The 16,908-nt window shown below is 39.1% G+C and overlaps 1 protein-coding gene across 7 annotated transcripts in view; it reads left to right on the forward strand.

The window, feature by feature from the left end:
- The first annotated feature begins 867 nt into the window (after positions 1-867).
- LOC144044653 (WD repeat-containing protein 37-like) overlaps positions 868-16,908 on the forward strand; it is a 34,577-nt gene continuing 18,536 nt past the window's right edge. For 2 of the 7 annotated variants that reach the window (XR_013291317.1, XM_077559198.1), the window contains exons 1-13: positions 876-1,056; positions 1,753-1,969; positions 4,713-4,809; positions 5,578-5,673; positions 6,334-6,398; positions 12,169-12,304; positions 13,783-13,854; positions 13,943-13,987; positions 14,170-14,246; positions 14,831-15,068; positions 15,134-15,275; positions 16,105-16,239; positions 16,388-16,502. Coding sequence is in view for 6 of the 7 variants with exons in the window: in XM_077559198.1 (XP_077415324.1) it covers positions 1,787-1,969; positions 4,713-4,809; positions 5,578-5,673; positions 6,334-6,398; positions 12,169-12,304; positions 13,783-13,854; positions 13,943-13,987; positions 14,170-14,246; positions 14,831-15,068; positions 15,134-15,275; positions 16,105-16,239; positions 16,388-16,502 (1,401 nt within the window). In the remaining variant the exon portion in view is untranslated. Of the gene's footprint in view, positions 1,057-1,752; positions 1,970-4,712; positions 4,810-5,577; positions 5,674-6,333; positions 6,399-12,168; positions 12,305-13,782; positions 13,855-13,942; positions 13,988-14,169; positions 14,247-14,830; positions 15,069-15,133; positions 15,276-16,104; positions 16,240-16,387; positions 16,503-16,908 lie in introns of all 7 variants that reach the window. The other 5 variants (XM_077559195.1, XM_077559197.1, XM_077559194.1 and 2 more) reach the window with 5 other exon arrangements.

A 16,908-nucleotide genomic window follows, 5' to 3' on the forward strand; every position in this document is an offset into this window, starting at 1 on the left:
ACCTTTAGTGTAGCTATTAAAAAAAGTAATCAATAAAAAAAGATCTGAAAGCTATTGAGCAAAAAATGCAATTATTTGCTGAAAAAAAATCATTAAAAATTAGCAGTGATCTAAAAATAAAAATGAAAAGGTGTGCATCATCCAGCAGACATGCCACTACAATGCAGCACTGATTTGGGGTCAATAGGTGACATGACCTGGAAGCTATTGAGCAAAAATGCTAATTTTTTTGTGAAAAAAATTCATTAAAAATAAGTGCTGCATCGTAGTGGCATGTCTGATGGATAAAGCACACCGTTTCATTTTTATTATTAGGTCTCCGCTTTAAAAAAAAATCAATAAACCGATGGAACGCTTTAAATCAAGTGTTGGGATGATAAGCGTGCGCCGAAAAGCGCTCAAATTGTTTCCCGACCCAGTGTGGCTGCACGCCGTCTGATCTTTTTTAAATCTTTTTTTATGCTTTATTTACAGGGATGTGATTTTTCCGCTAATTCGCGGAATTCCGCTTTTTTTATCCCCCCCCCCCCCCCAAAAAAAAAAACGAATTTTTTTTTTTTGATTTTTTTTTTTTTTAGTTGTTCATTGTGTATGCACATGACTCCGACAGATAACATCTTCTGCTATAACAAAGACATTTGTGGTATGCTCTAATATGAGTTACTTTTCATTTGGTCATGATGTAATTATTTGGTCATGCTTAACCACCCCCCGGCTAAATTTTCCGATAATTTCACTTTGGTCAAATCACATCCCTGTATTTAATAAATTGAAATCACAAGCCAAACATGGTAAACATTAAGCAAACAAACATCATCACAGTACACAACAATCTCACAACCGTCAGATCTTTTATTCGGAAAAATCGCTTGAACCGGAAGTAGCTCCTTATCGGTCACGTGACGTAGTGGCGTCCGTCAAGCACCGGCCAACCAGGACGTCCTTTTCTCTTCTTTTTCTGGACAACACAAACAAACGTTCGCCGAACAAAATGTTGGATTGGCCCTCATTCCTCGCAATGTTCCGGAGCTCGTCACCTCATCTGTAGAATTCGTGGTAAGTTCACAGCCTCTTTCGGTCGCTTTGAATTCTCTGCTATGCTAGCCTGTTAGCATTGTTGGAAGCTAACGGCGTTAACATCAGCTCGAGCTCATTTGCGCGAGTTTTCGAGATATCCTTTTATGGCGTCCACTTGCCCTTCTTATTTCAAGCCTAAGATTTTGGGTGTTGTGTTGTCATGCCCGGTGAGGCTACTGATAGCAGCAGCGCGTCATATTTCAGAAAATAGAAACACAACAACTGTGTTCCTCCGTTATTGGCGGGGGAGAGAGGCCGAGCCTTGCCGCAAATTGTGAAAATCCGCGAAGAATTGATGCTCACTGTATAAGGACTGCAATTGCTTAGAAATCCCACAAAATGGCGGAAAATCACTACGTTTGTCTGGATGAAACACCAACACTTATATCAACATAGTTCGTTGGCGTCAAGATTTCACAAGGCACGACGGGCAAAGCACTACTTTTGTACAAGTGATGCGCCTCAACCCACCTCAACATACCATAGTTTTTTTACAAGTGCTAAAGTAACGCTTTTGTTTTGTCGTGAGTAAAGGTGGGCGATAGGGGCAAAATAATAATAATAAACTTGCTTCACAGAACAATTTTGGCTAGACTTTCCGGAGGCAAATTTGATTTGGGACAAGAGTGTATCTCAAGGCACACCTTTGGTTTCCATGTTGCCTCCCACTTGCAGACTGTGCCACCGAGGCCTTGGGGAAGCAGGAACGATGCCGGTGGAGAGCGGCACCGGTGGCGGCGGCGGCGGCACAACTGGCGGTGGCAGCGGCGGAGGCGCGGTCCGGCAGGCCAAGCAGAAGAGGAAGTCGCACAGTCTGTCCATACGCAGGACCAACAGCACGGAACAGGAACGATCCGGCTTCCTGCAGCGGGACATGCAGCTGGACACGCAGGTCAACACTTTGCTCTTGGATCAGACAAATCGACGCAGGGGTACCAAATGATTCCGCATTCTCCCTTTTGGATGCGTGTTTGCATTGCGCGTCTACTCTGATGCCTTGACGGGAAAGTTCATAGAAATACTTTTCCCCCCCACATTTTATCATGACTACTTCAAAGTGAAAATGAGCTGATTTTAATTTTATATAGTATATATATTTTGTGCATCATATGAAAGACAACGATACCAATGTTTCCAGAGCTGGGACTGGTATCGTGTAGCACGTGCACGCTAATGTTTGACAAGTGTACGATAATTCCAGACAGACAAACATTTCACTCACGCTAGTCCATCGAGGTCTTTATAAATTCATTTAACCTGAACAGCAAGATTTCTTCCAGCGCTTTCGACATTACACTGGCTCGTGCTACCGGCCGATAATTATCAAGGCTGCTCACTTAACCGGCTTTATCTTTGATAACGGGGACTAACAGAACAGAGAGCTTTGAATCTGGGAGAAGACCATGAAACAAGAATCAATGCATTTTATATGAAATAACAGGTGTATGTTTAGCATTTCAATGCATTGCTCTTTAAAAAAAAAAAAAAAAAAAAAATTCAATTGTGTAGTCAAAATTAAATTAAAAAGAGTTTTTGGTCAATTCATGTCGGTGCAAAAGTAAATCAACCCTGAGATTACTGAGAATTGAGTGCAAAAATTCAAAATTTTTATTTTATTTAAATGCAATGACTAAAAAAAATGTTCCTACAATCCATAATTCTTATTGCATGTTTTCACACAACGGTGTTATGATTTTGAAGTAAAAAGTAAAACGATTGTTACTTTTTAATTCAATGATTAGTTTGTTTTCAAAAATGTTTTCATTGGTGTCATGGATCACGTTTGTGGTTTTGCTTTGTTGCTGACAAAACAGAAAAAGCTCATGTGACGTCATATCTTCGTCCATCGGCTCCGCTTAACTTGTATTTGTTCATTTTTATCATTTTTATCATTTTATCAATAACATCCATTATGACTTGACTTGTCTTTGATTTGTTTGAATGAGAGGCTTCGTCGATCATATGTTGACTTTTGACTTTGTTGGTTCCAGTCGTGTGATAATCTGGAATGTTTGGCCAGGACAGAGGTGAGTCGAAGGATGTAGTTTAAACTCCCTGTGTAGTTATATATTATTATTATTATTATTATCGTGACTATTATGAATAGTACTGTATATTTTGTTAGGCTTCCGCAGGGTTTTTCCTGGCTCAAAATGAGGCAGAGGTGGTATCATCCTGACTATGATGGGTGACTACCGATACCAGGTGTCGGTGCCAATACCAGTCTTATTTGAAGGTATCGGCACTCGCGGCGGTGACCGATACCATTCTCGGCCGCCCTCCTGCAGCCATTTTACAATCAGGGACTAGAAATGAGAAATGATATGAATACAAAGTTGCCATTCATTTTTGCCTTTTTTTTTCCTTTTTTTTTTAAATAACTACAATCATTAAAAAATCATCCACTAGTACATTCTAAATCGTAAATATAATTCAGCGTTGTTGTAAAACACTATTATGTTTATTGTATATACTGTGTTTTTATGACTTTGGCGATGACTGGAGCTCGCCACTTCTGCCTCACAACCAGGAAATGGGCGTGCGCAACGCTTGCTCCAAGATCGGTTTCTCCTTCGGTACATTAAAGTAAAAAAAAAAATTAATAAAAAAAAAGGTGGCAAACACATTAGGTGGAGGTGGCCGCCTCTGAATTTTGAACACAGGAAAAACCCTGCATACAGTAGCTGTGATTGTGTCGTGTACAATTATTATTTTTTGTGTTCCATTACCTGCTTAAACCTTTTCCATTTAGGGCACCGTGGACACGTGAATGGGTTTCGATGTTTAATGTGCTTCCATGCGCACTTTTCTCTTGATTTGCCGTTCGCTGCCATTTTTCATGCGTGGCGCTCATCCTGAGGACGTCGCACTGGCGGCCTAAAAAGCTCTCGTCGGATGATACCTAACAACACACTGCAGCGAACTCGTACACGTAAAATATTGGGAGTTTAAAAAAAACAAACTAAATCGTAGCTAACAGACATCTTTGGTATCCCAGAGGCAGTAGCATGACTTAAAAAAATAAATAAAATCTTAAACAAGTAAATAGCTCACTATAGTTTTCTATAGTAAATAAAGTTTTCCAAAATGTCTAAATATCTGAAGTATTACTTTTACTTATCTTAGTTTTGATTTCAAATAGAAACGGAAGCTGCAAGAGTTGCCAGAGGAAAGCAGCATCTCTTAAAACGTCAACTGAAAATTTTAATTAAATAGTTACCTGAAGTCTACACTTTTTTTTTTATATTGATCTGTTATCGGCCGTATGATTCATGAAAATAGCCCAATGCCGATATTTGTATAATGCTGAAAATTGGCGCCAATAATTATCTAGCCCTAGTAAATAACCAATGAATGAGACCACAAAGAACTATTTTATTGTTTTAGGCCAAAATGACAAAATAAAACAATTAAGGGCTTTGTCATCTTCCCAAAGTCTTCTTCAAAGGTCTTAGAGCTATGAGTGGTGAACTGAATTAAAAAAAGAGACGACTAAGCAGTGTCATCAGAGGATAATTTGCATCGTAATCTCACGCATGGAAATTGCTGAAGACGTTTCCCTCCCTGGCGGAGGCAATCCAAAGTGCATTTTGTCATCTTCTTATGTACTGTGCGTGTGCGTGTTTGTGGTGCAGGAATCCAAGCTTCCGGTGTCTCTGAGGAGCAACCTGGTGGACCTGTTCAGTCAAATCGAGAGGGAGTTTGAGAACCTCTACATCGAAAACCTCGAACGTAAGTCACGCTGTTACACGGTTTCGGCAGCTCACTGAATGACATTCAAAGTTATTCAATGGATTTTGCTGAAAATGTCCAGAGGCATTAAAAAATAAATACAATTGGTGTAAAAGCATTATTTTGAGTATGTACATACAACTTTGTACAAAGGAGTCACTATAGCACAATTTAACAATAATAAATGCAATAAAAATAAACTACAAATTTACAATGAACAAGTTGAATTGCTTCATGTTCCGAAGACCAATTGCTCTGAATTTAAAGAGAGAAATGTAGTGTTTGTCACCAATGTCTAACATGAAACACTAATGAAATCTAGTGAGAGAAAATAACCTCAACTCATATCTATGACTCAATGTTTCAAACTCATCTTAACTGTTTAGTATATATTTTGAACATCAAATAACTTCATGAATTACTTACTATAAAGTTACTGTATGAATGAATTAAAAGATAAAACCACATTTATGTTAACGTGAGTATGAAAAACTTGAAAACATATTTTATTTGTACATTCAGAACAAATATAACGTGTGATTAATTTGCAATGAATCGTGAATTAACTATGGAAATCAGGCAATTAGTTAGGATTAAAAATCTTAATTGACTGACCGCCCTAATTCTGTTTTGAGCTCCAGGCCAAACCCGATCTAATATATAAAAATATGACTTTGGCTGTTTGGAACTTTGTAGTGAGGTGAGCTTCTTGACAAAGCTTTTTAGAGGTCCGCCAATGACGAAACGCATGTTGTGTTTGATGGACAGTTCGCCGAGAGATCGACACGTTGAACGAACGCTTGGCCGCCGACGGGCAGACGGTGGAGGGCGCCGACTTGACCAAAGGCGCGCTGAAAACAAAGAGTGAGTCACAATAGACAACATTTCAATCGCAGCATTTATTTTAGGGGTGAGAATAATTTCAAGTTATGCCGCTCCTTACTTGGAAAGCCGGTACTGGGGGAATTCCATTCGCAATGCAGCAGACACGTACACGTCAAAATTGAGCAATAATGAATTCAATAATATATTTGTGGAGGCTGGGGTCAAGTTGTATTTTACAATTTTAAAAATGTTCACAAGTTCCTTCATGTTAAAGGTTAGATAGCTCTTAATACGAAAAGAAAAATGCACAGAGCTGCCACCAATGTCTTACAAATGCAATTATGCCATCTAGTGGCAGAAAAATCAACACAAATCAATATCACACCGTTTTTTTTTCAGTACATCTTTTTAATTTAAACTCAATTTTATGACATTACTGTATCAATGACTAAAAGATGCAGCCATATTTCTATTAGCTTAACACTTCTTTGCACCTTTATGCTAACAAGATATGAAAACTTAAAATATATATATTTAATTGTACATTTAGGACAGATGTGAAATGTGTGATTAATCGTGAGTTAACTATTGAAGTCAGGCGATTAATTATGATTAAAAAAAATTGTCTGACACCCCTAATTTATTTGCTGTTTTTTTCTTCTTCTTCTTCTTTTAAACGGTGCTTTGTGGTTCACACAGCGAGCCACAGCACCAGTCAGCTGTCCCAGAAACTGAAGACCACCTACAAGGCCTCCACCAGCAAGGTACCACCACCTTTCAACTTTGTGTCTACATCGGGACTCTTTCAGCCAATAGGGGGCACTGAGGAATCTTTTTGGGGCGGGATTTCTGTTTTATGGGAGTCATGCCAAAGCGGCAACTAACGATTATTGTATTTGTAAACATTCTTTCCAAAAAGTGGCTTCAGGCTGTTTGTTGGATGTAAAGAAGCCAAGCCAAGTCAACCCAACTCACACACACACACAAAAAAAAAAAAACGTAACGGCTTGTGCTATATATATTTTTGCAGTAATTGTCCTTTTATACATTAAAAAAAAATACAAATAGACTGAAAAGATTTTGATTTACAATCCAGAGTTGAAATACATATTTATTTTTGTTTTGTTCTATATTTAGGTTTGGAAAAAATGTCTGCTGCTCTTAATTGGTACTCAGTTTTCCTTTTTATAAATTTGGTTTGTATATTGACTGGTAAAATTTCATGATGGGCTTTATACAATATTTTCTCCATCAATTCATTCAATTTGTTATAATACTGTAAATCATTCTATACTAATGAATAAATTAGCAAGATATGGCATAAGAGGTTTGGCATACAAATAGATGAGAAGTTATTTGGATAATAGATGTCAGTACTTACAGTTTAACAATATACAATCAAAACACTTGAAGATTACTCATGGAGTCCCCCAAGGGTCTGTGCTAGGCCCCAAATTATTTACATTTTATATAAATGATGTCTGTTGTGTCTCAAAAATATTCCAAAGTGTCTTATTTGCCAAGACACAACTCTCTACTGTTCAGGAGAGAACCTGAAGCAGCTTCTGACTACCGTGGAGAATAAATTGAACACATTAAAAAAAGGGTTTGACTTGAACAAATTATCATTAAAGTTAGATTAAAAGTTTTTGGTACTAGACAAACCACACAACAGGTCAAAATCATGGTGAATTCAATTGAAATAGAAAGAGTGTATGAAAATACATTTCTTGGAGTAGTTCTTGATGAAAAATGATGTTGGAAGTCACACATGGATAACTTCAAAAGGAAAATGTCCAAAATGATAAGGATACTCTCTAAAGCTAAGGATGTCCTGAATAAGAAATCATTCTACACATGATATTGTTCATTATTATTAACATATCTGACCTATTGTCTGGAAATCTGGCGAAACGCATATAAAACAAATACCCATCCTGTTTTCAAACTGCAAAAAAGAGCCATAAGAATTATAAATCAAATACAATGAAATTCTACAACTTAGTTAGCATAAATAATGTATAAAGTACAAAACAATCTACTCTGCCACAGTACTCAGAAGCTGTTTGAAATGAGAGAGTCTTAATATCATAATTTCAAAAAATCATATTTTTTGTGGGTGGGGGGGGGGGGGCTGCTGGAGAACTGGAACTAATGACTTTTCTATTTATTTAATTGGAGTTTCAGATATAGTACGTGTTTATTTTTGTTGTGAGCATAGTCAGAGACCGAATTGACACTCGCATCACAAGGCCACTTGAGACCTTTTTGGGGTCAGTCGATAAGACAAACTGACCCCTAAAATGATCAAATGAACCCAAAATGGCAGAGCTCCTTAAGTTTTTTTGGGCATGGCTGCTTGCAAATTTTTTTGTGTCGCAACTCATGATCGACGTCCACCAGGTAGCAAACCTCCATCAGTGGCTGAGTTTTTCAGCCATTCTTGTAACGGCAATTGTGAGAGCTAACAAAATGGTGACGTTGAAGGGCATTTGTTTTTTGTTGTTGTTTTGTTTTTTGGCCACGTTGCCATCGTTGCCGGTGCCCGCAACTTCAGCGTGAGCGGCTGGGAGTTTTGGGGTGGAGACTTTTGGGTAACTTGTCCATTTGTTCCTCTCAAACCCGAAACGCCTCGCAACCAACCAGCTCCCCACATGTGCCGCCACGCATGAGCAGCCCAGCAGGGGGCTCCACTCGCCTTCTCCCAGAGGCTTGGTCATTCAAATGTAGGACTTGAATCATATTTATGATTAATTATTCATGATCTTATCTCACTAATCAACAAAATTAAGTTGCTTCTTCCCATGCTGATACAAATTTGAAAACATGACCTGAAGCTAATGTACTTAATAGTGCACATTCCTGAACAGGAAAGTGTGTCCACAACTCTTGACATGAATAATGATGTGCATTCAAGAGCAGGGCACCTTAAAGTTAAAGTACATTTATAGTCATTCATATTCAAGAGCAGTGGTTCTTAACCTGGCCTGTTGCTAGTACGGAACCCCACCAGTTTCCTATGCACATTCGCTAAAACCCTCTTGATCAGAAAATAAAAAATGATTACCCCCCCCCCCCAATTCAAGACATAGTTAGTGTACCTTACTGGTGAACAAAATGAAGATGGAGACTTTTCATGGAATCTGTCAACGAGTCAAGTATCTCTTTATGATGGACACACAATACCAACAGCAGAGGCCCCAGAATTGAACCCTGTGGAACACCATACGATCCGCTATACATGTACAATTCGTCCGACCACTTTCTTTCTTTTTTTGTGTTTTTTTGCATGGCATAGTATGAAGGGATTACAACAGCTTTCAAAAGCGCCCTTTTAGGCCAATAACAAAAAAACTGTCTGGAGCCGCAAAACATTTGTAGATTGTGATGAACCAAACAGTATGTTAGTGTTAGTCTCATGTACTGAGGACCCAAGTGCTAATTAGAGTTTGACTAGAGCACACAAATATGACCGCAGCATCCAATACCTAGAGATTCATTTTCTCTACCTTTTGTTATTTTATTTTATTTTGTTAATTTTTTATACTTTCATGCCTTTCTGGCACTTCTGGCATTTTTGACAATTTTTTGGACATATGGTGATTTTTCCGCCCCCTTCCTTTTTTAGACTCCTTTTTTGTTATTTTTATTTACATTTTTCCTCCCTATTTTGTTATCAATTTTCTGCCATTTTGGGCAATTTTGTGGACATTTCATGGTAATTTTCAGGATTTCTTATTTTGTTTTGGGACATTTTATGGTTACTTTTTGAATATTTTCTTTTCTGCCTTTTAATTAAATTCTCTTGACATCTTTGGCAATTTCACGGACATTTTATGGTAATTTTCCGATTTTGCTTTCCTTTTTTAGACATTTGATGATCTCTTTTTGGACGTTTTTAGGTAATTTAAAACTTTTATCTACGTTTTTGTAATAATTAAAAAAAATGACACTGACATTTTTTAATATTTTATTATTCATCTGTCAGTTAATCATCAATTCATTCAAATAATATTTTTATCTAAAAAAAAAAAAAGTTTTTTACCCCCCCATTCACAGGGGGCCACAGAAGAGGGACTACAGAGCCACAGGTTGCAGACTCCTGGATTACAATAATAATACAAAAATCCGACGATGTACCATCACAACAGTCAAGTCGAATACTAAGCGCATCCAATTCCCCTGCAGCACAAACAGCCCAAGCAATGTAGCGTGATCACCTGCGGCCAACAATGGTGGCGCATCGTCATCATGAATCGTTTCATCGAGTCGCGGGTGTGTCTTGACCTCCGCCGAACCCCTGCGGTTCAACCAAACCCAGGTTAAGAACCACACGTCTAATCAAAGTCCTCTATATTAGTCTGAAGTGCCATAGATGTGCTAATCGATTGAAAGCTATTCTTGGAGCATCCTTTTTGCTTTCATCAGCAACTCGCCGCCTTCTTTTACTGTAACGCATTATTTTGTTATTCCATTTGCTCTTTCTCACGTCCATCCAGCACAGCCTCAACTCAACAATCATATTTACAATTTTGCGTTTGTGGGCACACACGATGTACATGTGTAAATGTAAGTGACTGTAAGCGTGTGTCTTTGTTTCAGTTGGAACTTATTTAGTGGCCTGTTTCCAAAGCCAGTCCAGAGTCCAGTTTGCATCATTCCCATCTTTAAAGTAAACACCGCCAGTATTCCTAATAATGATAATAATGATTTTGCCATGACTGACAGTGATCGCTACAAAATGTGACCTTTTTTTTTTTTTGCCCCTTTTGCTTTGTTCGTTCAAGTCCATTTCAGTTTCTCTTCGAAGATTTTTTTTAATGATTAACGTGAAGACGCACATGCTCATAATCAGATGATCCTCATTGTAACCTTGAACGATGAATTCCTCGATAATGCTGCCGCTTTAGCGCTGGCTCTACAAGATCCCCGCTGCCCTCACTTCCTCCCGTCCGCTTCCTCCTCGCAGGGTTCCGATGCAGGTCTGCACACCGCCGGAGTGAGGACAATTACTACTTTTGAGAGACATTTCACCCAACAATAAAATCTGACAAAAACAATTCAGATCAAATACGTCATACTCACTACTCAGCAGAGATACTTCTTAATAGGGGTGTCAGGTGATTCATTTTTTTAATCGGAATTAATCACATCACTTCAATAGTTAACTCACAATTAATTGCAAATGTTATATCTGTTCTAAATGTACAAATAAATATGTTTTCATACTCTTAACATAAAAGTGAGAAAAAAATATTAATAAATATATGGCTGCATCTTTTAAGTCACTGATACTAGTTCAAATTAAAAAGATGTACTGTAAAAAAACGAGTGTGATATTGATTTGTGTCGGTCATTTTTCTGCCACTAGGTGGGATAATTGCATTTGTAAGACGTTGGTGACAGATCAGTGCATTTTTTATTTCCTATTAAGAGCTATCTCATCTTTAACATTAAGTAAATTCTGCACATTTTTAAAATTGTAAAATACAACTTGACCCCAGCCTCCACAAATCTATGTGTTATTCTTACATTTATTACCGCTAGATTTTGATGTAGACGTTGCGACTGTAATTCCCCCAGTGCAGACTTTCCAAGTAAGCGGGCAGTCATGAATTGCGCAGAAAAAAAATTTGGGGCGTTAAAGGAACTTTAAATTAACTCAAAATGAACACACTCATTTTGACACCCCTACTTATTAATAGTTATTAAGTGTTACAGATGTTTTGCTAGCCAACTTGGCTTTCTCTGACCAACCAATCAGAGGACGGAAAATGAATTGAACATCTGATTTGTTGGAAGTAGCAATTGCATTGTTGATATAGTTGATGTTACCTGGGCCAGCAATACTGATTGTGAAGCACCTGGCGCAGATTAGATTAGATTAGATGAGATGAACATGGCAACACATGGGGGCTGAAATCTGATTGGAGAACACAATCGAGCACACGCGTATCAGAAAGCGGTGCCATTGAGAGAAACACCAGCAATTGAACAGACTATTCGGGGGCATGAATTAATGCAATTTCATGGACCAAATCCAAAGCAATACAGTACTTCCCATTGGAAATAATGTGCAGGGGGAAAAAAGGAAATCATGTGCAGTAAATCCAATTAATACAGACACCGGGTCAATTTTATATACCGAATAAATAGTTTTACATACACAATACAGTATGAAATGAATATCAGTGACTAATGAAGTGGATGAATTTGGTTGAAGACTCCAGATTCCCAACTCAAGGCAATAACAAGTCGCCTGAACTGCTCGGCAACAGTTGCGCAATTTTTGTCTTATTTAGAAGTAGCGTTCAAACGATTTTGTGCATTTTTAGTGAGGTGAGTTTTTGTCCCCCAAAATATGTTGGAAATTAGGCCATACAAAAAGACCAAGTTTATATTCAACAATTCTACATCTGCCCAATGAAGTTGAACAATGCCTACCAGTCCAGTCCAGGAGTGTGTGCGGACCTGAGTTGGAACCCTGCGGAACCCCCATGTCCTCTCATAGTCAACTATGGGTTTGCTCCTCAGATTGTGTCCAGTTTCAAACCCACCACATCCAGAGCCGTATGCCAGCTGCTCCGAGAGTATGCGGGCCACCGGGACGGCATCTGGGACCTGAGCGTGACCCGGGTCCAGCCCACCTTGCTCGGGACTGCGTCTGCAGGTAACGAGTACCCTCGGTTCGCTACCTTGCATTTTTTTTTTTTCGTTTGTGACTCAATCTGAGTTGAAGGTTGTTGTAATTGTCTCTGTATGGAATTTTGATTTCATAGTTGTACATTTATTCCTTTATTTTCAAGTAAGATTATTTGCCCCTGTGTTATCTGGACATGTAAGATGAGTATGAAATGCTATTAAAGCATTTTCGGATTATGTTTTTTTTTAGTATGGTTTAAGACGGTAATAGATGGTGGCCAGCGATTTGGCCGACAGAATTAGAAAACAATTCTTCTTAAAAAAAGAAGCTTCAGGCAGTTTTTTTTTTTTAACACTTCCAGTTGAAGATTACTGTCAAATTAAACAAAGATCATCTTGAATTCATTAGCCTAATGCTAATGGCTAGCGGTCTATGTGGCAGTATTAAAGCCCTTTAAGCAATTGAGGGTGTCCAAATTAGCGCGTTAATATTGAGTAATTTAAAGTTCCTTTAACGCCACACATTTTTTCAACGCTCGATTTACGACCGCCTCTTATTTGAAAATCCTGAACTGGGGGAATTCCAGTCGCACACAAACGCCATAGACACTTTTATGTCAACATAGTATGACAAATTAGAAAAAATATATTTTATTGTACATTTAGAAAAGATGACTGATACATCTCGTTAGAACACAAACAAGCATTGCCTTGTGCTATTTATATATCGTCAGTAATTGAGCTTTCATCCATTAAAAAATCAAATAAAATACGACGGAGATTATTTAGTTTTATGATCCAGATTGTTCCACAAACTGGCACCTTGAGTTGAAATACGTCGTTCTTTTTCTTTTGTTCTGTATTTAGGTTGCGAAAAAATATCTGTTCCTCTTTATTTGTACTCACTTTCCTTTGTTAATTTTTTTAAATTTGATTTGCATGTTAATTTGTAAAATTCCATGATGGGCTTTATACATTATTTTAAGGCGGTTAAATTCCATTAATTCATTGAATTTTAAAGTTTTTAGTTGTATAAATATTGGATTAGTGTGGTCTCTGTATCCACAACCGAAAACGACACTATATATAATATTTAATATTAAAAGTATAATATTTTATATAACACGATAATATTGATCCCAGTTGACCAAGGAGCAGCACAAAGTCCAATGAATTGTAGCAAAAAAAAAATTTTTTTTTTAAATTTGTTTGTTTTTGGAACGTCCAAAATATTTTGCACATTACAAACACTTGTGTTGTTTTTTGGGGGGATTTCTATTCATTTCATTGGAGAATGATGATTTGAGATTCAACTGTTTTGTGTTCCAAGTGGATGGTCCTGGAACAAATTCAACTTGTATCTAAAGGCACCACTGTCCTGTATTGATAGTAATAGTATTGAATGGATGGATAAATGTATCAGAAGAAAGACAATATTTTTATTGTGTTTCTTCTGAAAATCTGAATCTTGAGGTCTAAGTTTTGCTTTTGTTTGTTTTGTGTTAGACCACACGGCCATGTTGTGGAGCATTGAGACGGGCAAATGTCTCCTCAAATATCTGGGACACCAAGGCTCAGGTAATACCAAGGCGGTCCTTTCGCTCCCAAATGCGCACTTTGAAGAAACCATTCATCAATTTCTTGTTCTGTGTCTGCTTTCCCTCAGTCAACTCCATCAAATTTCATCCCACGGAGCAGATGGCGCTAACAGGTAGCCGCTATTTCGGACATAAATGACCACAACGCTATTGAAATGTGATTTCAAACGTCACCGGGAACACAAACGTGGATGAAACAAATTTGATTGATTAAGCAGTAGAATAAACAGACGCACGGAATTCCATCTGTAAATCGTTCACAAAGTGCCGTTGAATTGATTTGATGCTCCTCAAGCCTCCGGCGACCAGACGGCTCACGTGTGGAGGTTCCTGGTGCAGCTGCCCACGCCGCAGCCCGTCGCCGACGTCACCGTAAGCATTCGTGTTGTACTTATATTAGTGCTGCCACTAGCAAATATTTTTAGAATCGATTCATCTATCGATTATTCAATCGATTAATTGACTAATCGGATTCATTTTAATTTTGCCTTAAATTGTGTAACAAAAACATGTTTTCCCTGATGACTGTTTATTAACCAGTGATTATTGTTTTTGGTACTTAAAAAAAAAAAGGGGGGGGGAGGGGTTAATGTACTATGTAAAAGTAAAAACAGATGTTTGCAAATGTCTTATTTTGATTAAACACAGAAGATAATTGGTTTTCTTTCATGAAGGATTACAGAAATGGATGAACAAATACTGTTGATATGCTGAAATCGGAGGATTTGGACAATTTTGAATAAAAAAATCGATTACTCGATTATTAAAATAGTTGTTGATTTGTTTGATAATAAATTACTTGTCAATTAAGCTCTAATTTATATTAGGAAAACAATGTCATTGAAATTGTAAACAGTTTTTATATGCCGCAGCCACTGGTTAATTAGAGTTTGACCTTTTGCGACTGTGCGAGGCAGTGACGGATCTGTTACCCAAACCCACCTTCAACATTTCAGCAGCCGCCCTTGGAGGACGACGTCGATTTCTCCGACAAGGACGAGGCGGACACGGAGGCGGACGGCTCCAACGAGTGCCCGTCGGTGCGCGTGGCCAGCACCACCCTGCGCAGCCACCAGGGCGTGGTGATCGCCGCCGACTGGCTGGTTGGCGGCAAGCAGGTGGTGACGGCGTCCTGGGACCGGGCCGCCAACCTCTACGACGTGGAGACGTCGGAGCTGGTGCACTCGCTCACCGGTACGACCGGCGGCGAATCACGTCGATGAGAAGGCGCGTGTGACGCCGGGCGTGTGTGCGCGCAGGTCACGACCAGGAGCTGACGCACTGCTGCACTCACCCCACCCAGCGACTGGTCGTCACCTCGTCCAGGGACACCACCTTCAGGCTGTGGGACTTCCGAGACCCGTCCATCCACTCTGTCAATGTCTTCCAAGGACACACAGAGTACGTCCTCGCACACACACACATACGCGTACTGTCTGTTTCTGTTCAGAACATTTAATAATCAACAAACCAGGAAGTAAGACAAGAGATTTCGGCTACGTTCGCATTGCAGGTCTTAATGCTCAAGTCCAATTTTTTTGCTGAGTAAGCGGTCACATGACCTATTAATTGCGACCTCATTCTGTCTGCTGTGTGGACGTTATGCCACACCAAAATGACCCGCATGCGTCACTCATGATAGATGGATGGATACTTTCTATACAGTACATACATTTAAAAAAACAAAAACATCATCCATCCATCCATCATCAATTCATGATCTGAACCACTTTTCCTCACAGTACATTCCATTTTTACACAGTACAAAAACAAAAAAAAATGTGCTTAACTGTACATAGATGGTGGAGGAGTTATTGAGTTGATTGAGGTTGAAGTGGAATGCGTTACGTTTTGGGTGTCACCGTCTCAGGAAGCTGTGCTTTCTGACTGGCCATGAAGTGTACATGAATTGAGATTCAAGATGGCGACCGCCGAGTCAGATTGAATTGATTCAACAAATTAATTCTGGACAAAATATGAACTCTTTACTGCTGAAAAAGGCTCAATGAGTCAAGTATCGCCTTCATATGGGTGTTCAACAAGGTTCCGTCCTCAGCACTCGTCGTTTTTTTTTCAACATTTTACAATTTTGTTTAATTATTGTTTTTAATCCAACCATGGAAGGCATAGAACATCGACTGCTATTATTAAAGACTTGAATGCTTTTTTTTGGAATGTGGAATCGTGTGTGTCACTTGTATGCTGTTTGCCCGCCTCCTCCTCGCCGCAGCACGGTGACATCAGCCGTGTTCACGGTGGGCGACAACGTGGTGTCGGGCAGCGACGACCGCACCGTCAAAGTGTGGGACCTGAAGAACATGCGCTCGCCCATCGCCACCATCCGCACCGACTCGGCCGTTAACAGGTGCCAACTTCTTCTTCACCATTTCCAACAATAGCAAATATTGCATCATGGAAATGGGCTGGTCTCCACGTGACATTGACTCGCGAGACCAGTCCAGGATGGAAACGGTGTCGTTCCTATTGTCAATGCCGTGTGTGTGTGCGTGTAGGATCAGCGTGTCAGCGAGTCAGAGGATCATCGCTCTCCCTCACGACAATCGGCAGGTGCGACTCTTCGACATGTCCGGCGTGCGCTTGGCCAGGCTGCCGCGCAGCAACAGACAGGTCAGAATGATTGACAGACCAACAGTTGATGTCAACGCACGTTGAGCGCGGGAAGTTAAAGGGAAGTCCACCACCACTTGTCTGCTGCACTCGGGCTTTCTACCTTCCAACATTCAATTTGCTGGAATTTTGTCCGTTTTATTTTATTTATTTATTTTTTTTTTTTTTTCTGCAGAGCTCAGTATTGTTCATTCGGTAATTTTACTGATTTGACATGTCATCATCATTGCTCTCCTTTATTTTTATTTTTTATTTTATATATATATATATTTTATTATTATTTTTTTTGTATTTTTTGGGGGGGGATGTGCGTGCGTGCGTGCATTCACTGCCATTGTCGGCTACAGACGTCAAAAATTCATTTGAACTATTTCTATTAGTTTAAAATTTTCCCCCCACTTTTGTT

This window comes from Vanacampus margaritifer, chromosome 2 (assembly GCF_051991255.1).
Source record: "Vanacampus margaritifer isolate UIUO_Vmar chromosome 2, RoL_Vmar_1.0, whole genome shotgun sequence".
In the NCBI taxonomy this organism is placed as follows: domain Eukaryota; kingdom Metazoa; phylum Chordata; class Actinopteri; order Syngnathiformes; family Syngnathidae; genus Vanacampus; species Vanacampus margaritifer.